General features: G+C 37.0%; 1 protein-coding gene across 4 annotated transcripts; it reads left to right on the forward strand.

The window, feature by feature from the left end:
• Positions 1-328: 328 nt before the first annotated feature.
• Positions 329-11569, forward strand: LOC103712557 (mediator of RNA polymerase II transcription subunit). Of its 4 annotated transcripts, none has more exons than XR_015967852.1 (8): positions 329-703; positions 3782-3947; positions 6026-6500; positions 7083-7142; positions 7359-7427; positions 7701-7744; positions 7825-8095; positions 10604-11033. XR_015967852.1 is itself a non-coding variant. In XM_088702588.2 (7 exons), the coding sequence occupies exons 1-7, from the start codon at positions 421-423 to the stop codon at positions 10605-10607; spliced, it is 1101 nt and encodes a 366-aa protein (XP_088558714.1). In that variant the 5' UTR covers positions 350-420; the 3' UTR covers positions 10608-10743. The 4 variants fall into 4 exon arrangements, 2 of the variants coding, with proteins under 2 accessions (XP_088558714.1, XP_088558713.1); XR_015967853.2 differs by lacking the exon at positions 10604-11033 and adding an exon at positions 11258-11569 and having other exon boundaries at positions 351-703; XM_088702588.2 differs by lacking the exon at positions 7825-8095 and having other exon boundaries at positions 350-703; positions 10604-10743.
• Positions 11570-13934: the final 2365 nt, after the last annotated feature.

Consider the following 13934-nt stretch of genomic DNA (forward strand, 5'->3'; position numbering starts at 1 on the left):
AGTCCTACAACCGTTTAGTTGTATAAAATTTGGATGTTATATTCTAAAATGGTCTATAATATTTATACAAAATATGAGTTTTATGTAAATTTGATCAGAATTGACTAACTACATTGAGTGTGTTTGATGTTGTTCTGTTTTATAAAAAATAAAGGAGGAGCGGAAAGGTCAATTTTTTAGTTTCTTCTAATTTTTTTAAAAAATACTTTTAGTATAATATCACCAAACAAAAGGGTTTTTGAAAAACTTTTTTTTTTTGCTTTAAAGCCACAAAAGCATTTTAAATAAACCTAGATATAATCTCCACAGACGTATTGCCGACTTCACTAGTTCGACTTCGATACATATGCACCCTTTTTTTTTCTATTTGCGAAATGCGCTAATTACTTTTACGAGCCCGACGCTGAGGGGAAAGAGGGCATGCAGCAACCCCAAGCGGCGGTCTCTGGTGCAGCTCCGCCCCAGGACCCACCGGACTCCGGCGGCGCCACCACGGAAGCTCCTCCAAAGCAGGTGGCTCTGGCCATGGACCGACTGGCTCGCGCCGCCCGTCTCATCGCGGACATCCGGCTGGGGGCGGATCACCTCCTGGAGGCGCTCTTCTTGGCCGCCGACGGCCCCCACCACTCCAACAAGACCATCCAGATCATTCTCAAAGAAGAGGCCTCCATGCGCCAGCACTTCCAAGATCTCCGAGCTCTCGGTAATCTCCTCTTTCACTCATCTCGACGATTTCCTCCAATTCCTCTGATTCTAGGGTTAGGGTTTTTCGATTCTCTATTGGCTTTCCAACTGATTCTTTGAGTTGGAGCGATAAATAGACCTAGAATCGATTTCAGGGGGTTGATAGTGGCACTGCTACAACTTCGAAATTTGAACTCTTTTCTTGAATGTAAGTAGCGAGGTTCATTTCGTTTTGGGGGTAGTAGTGGTTGCTACCCTCCAGGATCTTTGAAGGAAAAGTATTGTTATTCCTGGTGTTTCCACGTCTAGTACGAGCTCTTTTGTATCCATGAATTCCAGTTGGGAGCGATAACTTTCAGAAACTGTTAACAGAATAAATATTTTTATAGGAATATGAATATAAGGCATTATGGATCTGATGTTGCACTTTTTCACTTGATGGCGAAGCTTTAGTTCTGGGAAAATTAAAGAAGCGCCGGCCTTATATTTTGCTCTCTCAAAGAGGGTCACTTTGCTAAACCTCGATATTTTTCTTCTGCTTCAGTTATTGGCTAATAGCTGTCGGCAAGGTTTTTGTTGCAGCTGAGGTATTGGTTTGAAGCGTCAGTGGGCAACTGCTGGGACAATATATTTGTATCATTGGTTCTTATTATCTCTCTGCTAATGTAATCTGATATGTCTGAGATATCAATGATTGTGATATTGCGACATATCCTGAGATTTTCTATCCTTCTTTTAGCACTGCAAAATGGGTCTTTTAACATATGAATATCAAAATCAATGCCTTAAAATAGTTATTAATATTGATTTTATTATATCTGCTGTGGGATCAATAAGTCGGTTCTTGTATATTATCTGAAGTCTTGATGCCTTCCATAAATTCTGCATGTTTCATCCTGGTAGGTATGAACCAAGATTTTAGTTCATCTCAATAACAGTCAACCAGATGCTGATATCTCAGCACCATAACTTTTTTTGTCAGTTCCAAACTGCGTAGTGTTGTCTAAAGACATGGGTTTCACAGGGTTTCAACAAATTTTATGAAATCTATGTCAAGTGGCAAATTGTCATTTGACATTTCCTTAGAATAGGAGCATTTAAGTGAGGTGAGATTGTCAAGGAGCAAAAAATCTAAATTATGGTACAGATGATGTGTAATGAATTGGCAGGATAATGTTGCTTAATTTTCAATATCCAGTTTTGATTAGTTACTTTATGTTTGGGAAGTAGGGCTTTCGAAATGAGTGCATGGTTTAAATTTTTAAAAAGGTATATACTTATGATGAAATGAATGATCTTAGAGCAGGTGTGGGTGCAGGATACCTTAGAAACACTTTTAGCAATCGAGTGTTTAGGAAGTGATTGCAAGTTGAAGATTTTGAGAGATAACCTAAGCATGTATATTACCCTGAGTAGAATATTCCAGCTACTAAGTGCTGTACGCTAGGGTATACTTGTATCTTCAAATATATTAGGTAGCTTTCCTTTTTCCAAGAAGAATCAATAAATCTTTTTAGTATTTTTCCTCTAGCAAAAAAAAAAGTACCGTGATATGACATTTGAGTGAGTGGAAGCATTGCTGACCTTATAGTGTTAGTGAATGAAATGACAATCAATCTCAATTTTCCTGATCTTACTATTATATTTAAAATGGGTCAAACATGACCAGCCGTTGAAAAGGAACTGGTTATCTCTTATTTGGTTAAATTTAATGCGGATTTTGTTGTGACTTTATACAAGATTGAACCTTTCAGACATAAAAATTGCAGGAGGTTGTATTTAGAAGCCTGAACAATGTGCCATTCTGCCATTCAGGTGGTGATGTACCTGTGATCTATAGAAAATAAAATTTCAAGATGTTCATATCCCAACTCTTTTACCAATACAGTTATGCAGCATGCACACTCCTACATATAGACATACACTAAAAAAGAAGTGCAAAAGGGGCAAGTGACAAATTCTGATTTTCCCTTATTGTTACCATCATGTGCCTTTTCTTCTGCTTAATCCCAAGTGTTGCTTGTGCAAACTTGTGCACTCATTTATGAACCTCTGTGGAATTTAAGAACCTCTGATTGCAATCTGAGCTGGTTTCAGATTCGAAGAGCTTCTTCGATAGACGAGCAGATAAGACATGGCAATTTAGTAGCTATGTTCTCTGAAAAATAATTTTGAAATCCTTGTGGAGGAAAACGAATATTCGTTGAAACATGGAGTAATGTTCTTCCCCAACATTTTTCACCTTTTCTTTTTATTTTTCCTTCCTTTTTTCCCTTAACCATGCACTCATTAACCACTCAAAACTCGCCATTGCTTTTGCCCAACTTCTGGTACCTCTTCTTTCCTACCTTGACTTCGGTCTCCATCCCTTTCCTTACCATTACTGAGTCCCGGAATCAGCTTACAGTGGGTGTGGAGGAGCTTGTTTATCTGGCAGTTAGATATCACTCTTTGAAGAGGTAGACTGGGTTGGCAAAGACTGCCCTTGACTACCAAGGACCTCAGGATCCTCGCATAAAATTCATTCCAAAAACCTAAATTCCTTCGCACTAAAATACAATACAGTGAAGTTTACTAGCCTTTTCAACCCTATCTGACTATGTGCAATCATTGTACCGTTGTCCCATTCACCCTCAACCTAGGCTACATAGTTCACTGTTGATGAGGAAAATATTGTACTTGATTGAGCTGGGTGTGAAGGGAGTGATAGTGGAGCTAGAGTTTAGAAGACAGAATCCAAGAAAAGAAGGAAAGAAAGGCACTCATGGTGTTCTTTTTCCTAATTTATGCCTTCCCTGCAGAAACTAACAAGTCCGAATGTTTGACCTCCAATTCATTCTAAATAGCGCTGGTGGGAAAGATATTAAAACATTCTAAGGTTACTCATATAAGAAGAATTTGTGTAAAGAATATGCGAGCCTAACAAACATGGCCCTCATTACAGAGCAACTCTTCTCGAATTGCCTTGTTTTGTTGAAATGGATCATTTTATGGCCCATGTTAAAACCATTTGCATGATAAGATTCTAAAAGTTCTTAAGTATTTCATATATTTGCAATTTAGCCTTTTAAATTTTCTTCTTTTTTTTTCTTGTTAGGAAGACAATTGGAAGATTCGGGAGTGTTAAATGGGTCTCTTAAATCACGAGGTAATTCTTGGGGTTTACACATGCCCCTTGTTTGCCCAGATGGTGCTGTTGTTGCATATGCTTGGAAACGTCAACTTGCTGGCCAAGCTGGTGCATCTGCGGTTGACAGAACGAGGTAGGCTGAGTTAATTTTGTAAGCAGCTGTTGGTGAAAGCTGCTTAAACTCTAGGAGACTAGTACTTTTCTATGTCGCATGAGCATGTTCCACACTGAAATTGTTGTGTCAATGATTATCACACTATTTTCATTCCATATGAAAATGTTCTGACATATGTAATTTTATGTTGTCTAAGAGCATTTGACTAGGAACTTAAATTTGAAGAGAGGGAATGTGGCATTTTCTCTGTAATTGGAGCTAAGCAATTTTATTTGATCCTTTCAGTAGTCATTTCCTGATTGATAATCTTGTTTCTATTGCCTAATAAATGTTCACAAGGTTTTTTTGCCTTCCTGTCTCTTCTCTGCACGTGTCTTTAACCAAAAAGTTAGTCCCAATCAGAATAGGCTATCGGGACTAAAGGTGTTTGATGGTTGTTTGCAAATTGAGATTTCTGATCAAAGCATTGATGACAAAAGGTGTCAAGTATTACTGCATGGTTCCAAAGGCGGCCAACTCGTACGTGAGTGCAAGAAAGCCAGATTTAACCGCTTTTAAAAAAATGACCCACCACTTACAATATTTAACAAACTAAGCCCTAAAAGCAGGCTATCACTTACAAGGGAAAAATTTTAAACCCTCTATGAAGTACTCCCGTATATTGATTTTAGCAAATTAAGCCTCAAAAGCAGGTTATATTCCTCCTGTGATAATCTCTTTGATAACATGAAATAACCTCCATGCTTCTATGCATTCTCATTTGTAGCTAGATTCTTAACAGTGTCAAACTTTGTAGCTCTGCCATTCCCATCAAACATGGAGGTGTAAAATGGTTATGGTGCAAAAGGTACACATTGAATGGTCTGCTTGGTGTTATAATGCCAGCCATGCCATTTAATGGTATAACCTTTATGCATCTTTATGTTGCTAATATGATGAGTATGGCCTTCAAATTTAAGTGCTTTTCTAAGCTAAAATAAGCAATCTATGGTCTTGAACAAACACCAAGCATTTTGTTTACCCATTTCAGCCTCATTGGCACACTATGACTAGCAATCTTGTGGAACATTTCATGTTTATCAAACTAGACATATCAAAGATATTAATTGCTTTATTGCCACAACTTCAACTGACTTTGTGCTCTAGAACCAGTCCACAGTTTCTTTCATGGAACTGCTTGTGTGAATTCTTACAGGTCTCTTTCTTTCGCAGACCAAATATGTTACAAAGTTCATTTCTTTTTTCAACATGTTTACCTGAACTTCTTGATGGTGACTTTGGGCCCTGTAGCATTCAAATGGTTATGTTTCCTTCATATTTGGCTCTCTTTTATATATCGTTCAATGGTCATATCATTTTATAGCTTGACCTTTTGTGTTAATTGAAGGCCAGTTGTTTTTTACATCAAAAGGACTATTATCTTGAGATAAACAGTTTCTTCTAATCTTCCTAAATTACTGTGCTATTAATTCTGATTGGTTAAGCAACCCAAATGGTTGCCACTCCTTTAATAACTAATGCCACGAAGCCTTCTCTCCTTTGTGTCATTCTTCTGATGGCGCACCCTGGCCACATTTGTTACCTAGGCTTGGTATGAGCAATTATGTGCCATAAATCAAATTTGTTTTGTTGCTCGAAAGAAGGATGATAACTTATTTAATGGACTGTTGGAAGCCTTCTTAGCCTCAGATTCTTACATCTGTAGTAGCTACTAAAGTACTATGTCTGCATGTAAGCTGAGCTATTGGTTATGCTGAAGAAAATGTTATTATTTTGGGCAAACTTGATAATTTGTAAGTGGAGGACTTATATATGTTGTTTGATTTCTTTTTAAATGTGGGAGTACTCCTGCATAATTACTCATGCAGAATACTCAATGTGGCTTTTAGAGCAATAATCTGAGTATCTTAGGATTCAAAACTGACTTGATAATCCTGTGGCAAAGGTACAGACCTCTGAAAGAGCTCTAGGAGATTGCAATGCATTGGTTTCTTTATTGCTTCACACAATTAAAATAGAAGAGAGTATAAAATTTGGAACTCCTCATGAAACTGATCTTGATATTTATATTTTTTATTTATATTTATGATTTCTAGGTTAGCCCTCAAGGCATTTACTGACCAGAAGAGGCGGTTTTTCCCTCTCCTGGAAGATGAACCATTTGGCCATTCTCATGATGGGGAATTTGGAGTTGCAAAGAAACAAAAGACTTCCCACGGATTGCCGACAAGCCACAGAGAAGAGCTTAATGAAGTAAAAACTTTGTCTGATATTCTTACAGATCTGGAAAATAAGGTACCCAACATGAAAATCTTCACATATCAGCGCCTAGATTGGTTGAAAAGAGCATCCTTATTGTCGTCCTCAGCAAACGAGAATTCAATAGATCCATCCAAGGAACAGAGCATGCACAACCCAAACAAACTAAGATCAGGTTCAGTTAATGCTGTTGCTGTGGATAAGGTAGCTGTCATTGAGTTGTTAGTGCCTTCTGTTTTCAGAGCTGTGGTATCACTGCATTCAGCAGGATCTGTAAACCCTGATGCAGCAGCATTTTTCTCTCCAGATGAGGTACTTGTTTTCCATGGGCTTTTCCTGATTATCTTAGCAATTGAATTTCTGGTTAGCATCATTAGTATTATTTGCCTTTATATCTTGTTTAGTTATTAGAGCATTGTCTTAGGTCTCAACCAAGGTGGGCTATCATCTGTAGTTTATATTGTTACAGACTTCTTGTCATGTTTATGTAACAAATTAATAGTTTGATTTTAGTTACAACAAATCTTTTGGGTGTGTTCATGCTCTTATGCAGTGAAGTTGCCTTCTTTTTTTTTTCCTTTTCTTCCAAACCTCATGGCCACTGCTATGCTGCAGTCTGATCTTTTCAGTTTGGAAGCTTTAATTTTTTGATTATTTGTAAAGTTCATTTTGTCAACCCATATGCATATGCATGTATATGTTTCAATTTGATAGCTCTATTTTTTTTATTGTTTATTCATTGTTGTTGCATATGTGCACTCATGTGCATGTGAGAGAAAGAGTCATCTCTGTGGTAGGTATTATGTTTAACTTATGCTTGTTTACTCATGCATCCTAAATTGACATGGAAAATTATTTGCTAAATATTTAGTTCCTGACTGGTACCTTTTTTAGGGAGGCAACTACGTTCATTCGAGAGGTTTATCAGTTCATCACGTATTTAGACATGTGACGGTAAATGTTGCCAAACTTTAGGCTTCCTTCCTCTATATTTCTATTTATTATTCATCTGCTCCATGAGGCTGTTTCTGCTTGATGTTAAACTGAGGTAAAGGAAGTGAAAATGGGGGCATGACTCTCATTTTCATTTCCTTTCTGTAACTTTCTCAACATTATTGAACATGGTATACTGAGAAGTTTGTTTGCATTCGATTCATCTTTATTCTGCAGGAACATGCTGACAAGGCATTGCAGTATTTTCTTAGTGTGGATGCTAATACATCACTTTCTCTACTTCTGGTACTTCTACTTTCTCCATCATGTGCAAACACATCTTTCTTTTTATAAAAGCAATGTCCAGTTTAACGGAATAAAATTGTGGTTTTTTAACATGTTTGTATCAGGAATAATTGTATTCATGTCTTTCCTTTTCAAACTCTTTGTTACTTATGGCATAGAAGGATTTGTAAAGCTGAGACGTATAATTAGCATCAGGCTTGTTGCTATTGGTCATGTTAATTCTACGTAGATCATACTGACACCAGTTTTATTGAACTTTTATATTTTTCACAGCGTTGGATCTACAGTTATCAAACACTATTTACAAAGGTTTGCAGGTAAGAAAATTGTCTCTTTAGGACATGATGTACGTATATGCTGTTATCTAGATTAAAACCTACATTGTTTTTATATGTAGCAAATGTGGGCATCTTCTGTTGATGGATAAATCTTTAGCATTGCTCTTGCCTCCTGTTCACCGTCCCTACCGGCAAACTTGCACAACCAACTTTAACCAATCCCATTCGACACCATCAGCTAAGGTCCAGAATGTAGATCTTAACAGTGCATATCATATTGGGTGTTCAGATGAAGTCTAATAAAGCTTGTGTCTTTGTATCAACTTGTTATCTCAACTCCATGGTGGACTACATTTGTATCTGGAGAGCAATATATTTTCTAACCAAATGGTAAGAACTCTTTTAACTACCTCTAATATAAATTAAATGCATTTGGAGCTTTTGGCTTAGCTCATATAAATTAAATGGCTCAAAAGTTATCTTTTCTTCTGCTGCTACTGCTTATAGTCTGCCATTATTTGATTCTTCAGTCAGTTGTATAACTTTGCAATTTGGTGGTTTGACAATTCATTTCCTCATATATGTGTGCTTTTGTTTTAGCTCACTTCAATTTAGTTTATTTTCTTTTGTTCATGACAGCTTGAAATAATATGCTTCCTGAAATCTGGTAAGGGCAGCTTGGTATTAAAAATTGAGCGCTTCCATGATGCTGTCCTTGTAGACTAATAAAAATTCATCTATTTATAGCAGATCTAAAATCTTGTGCATCCAATCCAGTTAGAGGATTTTCAGCCAAATTTGCTTGTGGTTATTTTTTTGTGGTTTTGACTTCTGACTCATCGTTGAAGAAGCTAACGGTGAGCTATGCACTAGTATGAGGATATGATTAGTGGTTACAATATTTCTCCTTAGGTTTCATCCCAAGGCAAAGAATTTAGGAACCTAAATGCATTGAACACAAATTTATGAAGTTTGTATGTATAAATTGGAATGATAGGAAAGGACAGCCAGATGCCTGATATACATGAGTAAACACAATTTCCTGCATACTTCATCATGGCTTGATGTTGCATGAAAAGTTACATGGACGAGGTTTTGTGAATCAGGGAAAAATGCAAAAATTTAGTTTATACATATTTTAAACAAATTCATTTTTTAAAAAAAAAAATCATCAATGCGTCTATCTTCTATAAAATGAAAAAATAAAAAAAAGTTAGCTGTTGTCATGGATATTAGAAGACAATTATAAACACTTTTTCTGGCACCTTATTCTCGGTATCTAGTACTTTAGCATTGGTGCACGAGTTTGCATGTGAGATCATTGGTTACTGGGTTTTTGAGGTCACAGAAGTGCAATGCACGCGTTTGGGTACAGTGGAAGAGGAATGTAGGGGTTGGAGTCTGGTGGACCATTCTTTGGGAAAGAGGGCAGAGATTTGAAGGTAAAAGAAAGTACCGTGGAGTCAAATAGGTGATGGGCCCCACAGTGGAGGGACGGGGCTTAAAATTTTAATTGTTATTATTGACTTTCCTCTTATTTTATTTGTGTTATATACTTGCTACAGCATCCAGTGATTCACCTAGTTGGCTCACCATGTTGCTGGATCAGCCCACAGAGAGAATGGGCTGAGCTTGACCTCATTGACTTAATGATAGGCTATGTAGAAGTGGATTTACAGGAAAGCATTTTAATCCTACAATTTTGGTTGAAAGGTGAACCATGATACCATACATCCCAATAGATAACTTTAATTTGTTAACCTTGATATCTCTTGAAGTAACATTGTCGCTCCAAAGATAGCTCAAGAAAATCAACACAAAGTCTCCTACTTTTATCTATTGTATTTTGTGACTTCCATTGTAATGGTCACGATCATGTTACAGGCATATGCCTATTATTTGTTCTTTCTGGTACCTCAAGTGCTTTTCAACTGCGGCTATGTAGCGTGTGTGCATCTTAGGCAGTGGGGTTATTTTCTTTGCTCCAATCCATTCTCCAGTAGCCTATGTAGTATGTCTCAACCAACTTTATATGACAAAGCTTTTTCGACTTTCTAGTTCTTTTATGAACAACAGTGCTTAGAACATCATCAGTCATTTCAAAAAAATGATGCAAGTCCATGTCAAACAGTCACAGAAATACCTCACTTGGCTTGAACATGGAATCTCTCCCATTTGGAGGTTTGGTGCAACCACTGGGCTCGGGCCTGGTTTGCTAATGACTTTCTGGATGAAAAATAACTAAGATCTGAAGGACTATCTAGATGTTGATTATGGGGTTATTTATAAGTAGTGAAGACCAACTGGCACACTTGGTTATGTATATTTATGATTGACCTTCAAGTGAAAGATGGATTCTGTTCGGAAACCCTAGTTAATTCCCATTCCCCAAATTTAGCAAAAGGTGAAATGATTTGGCAGTGCTGTAATTTTAGAATTTACTCTTCTATAAACTTTTGGTTCATTTCGAACAAGATAGCCCGAAGAGTTGTTGCAACCAAGTGCCTGGGAATATATGTGCGCAGCTACTAGAACGAAAACCTTCTGTTATCCTGAGTGAGATGGTACCATATTTCCCAGTTCAAACAAATTTTTGGGAATTCACCACCTTCATATGATATGGTCATTAAGTCTATTACTAAGTTTGTACCAAAAAAAAAGTCTACTAAGTTTTGTACCCAAAAAAAAAGTCTGTACTAAGTCGTGTTGAAAAATCTTAGATCACAGGCTTGCAGAAACTAATGTTATAGATATTAATTTTATGACTGCTCTGTTATTGAAGTTATCCTAAAGCTTTACAGGTGGAATCAGATGAACCACTATTTCTTTTTCCCCTAAGAGTAGTATTTTCATTTATAGGATACTGAATTGAACTCTGACAGAAACTACAATGTTCAGGTGATGTTGTCAAGAGAATAGTTGGAGATTCTTATGTTGAAGATTTGGTGTCTTCTCGAGCTACATATCTGACTTAAGTGTATCTGAAGCCCGCTTCTGATAGTAGTCAAAGCTCATATAAGGTCAAGAAGTTAGTAACAGTTTGACTATAACTACGACCACTGTCATTTTTGACAGTTTTAAATTGTGGTTAGTTACTCCATTGTTTATATATCTTTTGATCACGAATGGAGGAAACATTTTAATAGTTCTTTGGTGATTATGTCGTTCTGTAATGTATGCTCCTTTAGATCATTATCCCAAGGCTTACAATTGATAATGATGCTCTTTTGGATCATTTCAAAGTTCATGCATGGGTAGTGATTTGTTTCTAGGATACCCTGAATTCAGTTCATTTGCTGATGGTAGTTGGCTGTGTTTTTATGTGCTATTGATGCTTCCATGGAACAATTTTTTGAGTGATGTTTTTGGTGTATGACCCATGTCATGCTTCGTCATTGCCATCAAAAGAATTCTATGCAAAATACTTGTTTATATCTGCGGTTGAACGGCCGATGTCATGAATGCTGCCTCACCGAGCAAGGGTCCCAGCACCTCCGGTGCCTTAAAATGCATATGTAAAAGAGAGATCATTTCTAGAATATTTTTTTTCAGAGATGCGTGGAATGGGCTTAGCTGCATCAGTATCAGTGTGTCTACTCATCCTTCTCTTTCCGGGGTCCTCATCCTTGTGTATCATCTGTGCTATGCCATCACCATCCTCTCCATCATTATCATCGCCGTCATCTCCATTGTTGTGTAGGCATTCTACATTGGAGTTTCTATTTTTAGTTTGCTACGTTTCTGAGGAACAGGAAAGATATGCTTAACTGATCGCAAGTAATCTTGTCTTTGTCATCTATATCTTATGCATATATCCTGGGCTTTATACAATCATTCCTGAGTAAAATATGACAATGCTCAAAATCATGCCTGATAAATTACAATTATGAGTTCATCTGTATGATGTATGTTAAACAATTGCATCCTTGCTGGTTTCATCATGTCCTTGATGTCTACATTATAATACTCTTCACCCACATAGGCGCCGCACTTTTATTTTAAATTACATAGCAGGTGACGTACCAAAAAAAAAAAAAATTACTTAGCAATTGTGATTTGGAGTTCTGGACAAACAGTATGGGGCACCATCTAAGATAATTAGCTCTTGTCATGTATGGGCAACATTGATTAGGGCGACTTTTTTTCTCTCTCTTTTTATTTTAGACTGATGAGATGAGTTTCCAACAACTTGAAAAAAAAAAAAAAGAAAAAAGAAACTTTAAGTAACACTCCCTAGCAGGCCCACTTGTGTGATTTAATTCAGAGGCTGTTTGTTTATAATAATACAGAGATAGTTGGGAACCACCTAATCATGATTCCGCATTTAAATTAGTACGATACGGGACTTTCCAACCAACAATATCCTTTGATTGCTCATTTAACTAGTAAGCGTGCTGGTAACATGGCACAACAGACCAAAAATATCCATGTCATTCTGAAAGAACAATGGTGGAGTCATCAATGTCTTTTAGGCTTCATGTGAGTGCCGGAAAAGGGACCAAACATTGAAAATATGGGACATGCCAAACTCTCCTTTGACACTTGGACTGACTGAGTTCGAAGTAACGACATAACTAACAAGTTTAATGCTCGCTTAGGTAGGGTTAGGTTTATGTATATCTAGGGTTTAGCCCAAAAAAAGAGAATTATTTAAACGTGGCAGCCTTTTTAAGTCAACAATTGCAGCGCCTACAACTTGATTAGTGACTTGTGAAATAGATTATAAAGGCATGCTGAACTGCTTAACTTATAGCTTGGGGTGGTTGATGACATTTGAAAACATGGCGTGCGTGGATCTTTAACCTTTTCTTTGGAATGGAAGAGTAACTAATCCAAGGAAAGATAATATAAGTAAACAAAAATAAAGCAGTTCACATGTGAAGTTTTGAACCTATGGTAAATTTTTCGTCTTTCGGTGGGCAATGGTTGAGCTAACAAGAACAAATGCCTTTTAGCTGTGGAATTTGGACGCTAGTGGCTTAGTGAATTTACAAAGATTGATCGTGAATTTGAAGTATTAAAGAAAGGTGGGCTATCACTTTTTTAACATCAATTACAGTGGAAAAAAAATTATCACCAGTATGAACTTTTGTAGACTCTCGTTTTCATAACAATAGACTGGAATTTCAGCTGTAGATCAAGTTATGATTCGTTGGAGCTTGCAAATGTTCTTAAAACTGTCTCTTAATTAGCATGACTTTAATCTTTATCAATGGTGAAAAACTTGGCACAACTTGGGGAGGAGAGAAGCTTGCCCAAGATAGCTTGCAAGCCGGGTCATGCCGTAATGGTAATAATCGTTGCAACAAGTTAGCCACCCTCAATGCAAAGCACAAACAAAGTAATGTACTGTTTGATATAGGAAATTGTATCTTTCTCGATGTTACAGGCAAAATAACTAGCTCACAATACAATCCCAAACTTGGTCTTCAAAAGATTTGGCCTTCCAAATTTCTGTGCGCCAAGGAAAGATGTGAACATATATCTTTAAAATCAAAATCTTGGTGGATTTGTCGGATGAGATCAGCCAGGACGTAAATCTACAATGCGCTGGCAAACTAGAGGACGCCTATCTCTATCTTGAGCACATAATTAAAAGAGATTTGTTCATGTTTTGAAGTTTAGATGGCTTGTTTCAGTAGTTACCCAAAAAAAAAAAGATAGCCTGTTTCAGACCAAGGATCCAATCTAGTGGGCTCTCAAAACCATCATTCTTTGTTTAATTTTTTTCGTTGTTTCGATCATCCAACTGAAATTAAATATGATAAATTACCTCTCAGACGTATGACATAAATATGCTGGCCCCATTGATTCATTTTGGTAGAAATGATGAGAATCCTTTCAAATGATGGTGCCCTTTCACTTCGTTTCCACAGACATAAAGGTAACATTTAAATATGTGCAGATGTACGCAGTAAAAGAAAAGAAAAGAAAAGAAAGGAAGCCTTTATGAATTATAACACCCTCTCTATATTTAAACTAAAGTCCTATGCTGTCATGCAACCCATTCAATTGTCCTTTTTCTTTCCTTGGGGAGGCAGCTGTGGCTCAGGCATGACTGAGACCAGTACAAGTTGATCGGGCCCGTCACCTGCCACATAAAAAATAAGCTGCCAAAGAAGCCACATGTTAAATTATGGACTACTTTAATGCCTAATGGTATATATTAAAAATCTGACACGGTCCATCTCACACCAACTTAGTATCACTCGAGCAGGAATAAGCTGCC

Source organism: Phoenix dactylifera, chromosome 8 (genome assembly GCF_051530095.1).
Source record: "Phoenix dactylifera cultivar Ajwa chromosome 8, Ajwa_hap1_PhDact_Kaust_v1.1, whole genome shotgun sequence".
Classification (NCBI taxonomy): Eukaryota; Viridiplantae; Streptophyta; class Magnoliopsida; order Arecales; family Arecaceae; genus Phoenix; species Phoenix dactylifera.

Bases quoted from the DNA above. Each gene is read 5' to 3' on its own strand.
- LOC103712557 (XM_088702587.2), top strand. From the start codon at position 421: ATGCAGCAACCCCAAGCGGCGGTCTCTGGTGCAGCTCCGCCCCAGGAC. The intron at 704-3,781 runs GTAATCTCCTCT...TTTTCTTGTTAG, and splicing joins CCAAGATCTCCGAGCTCTCG to GAAGACAATTGGAAGATTCG. The intron at 6,501-7,082 runs GTACTTGTTTTC...TACCTTTTTTAG, and splicing joins CATTTTTCTCTCCAGATGAG to GGAGGCAACTACGTTCATTC.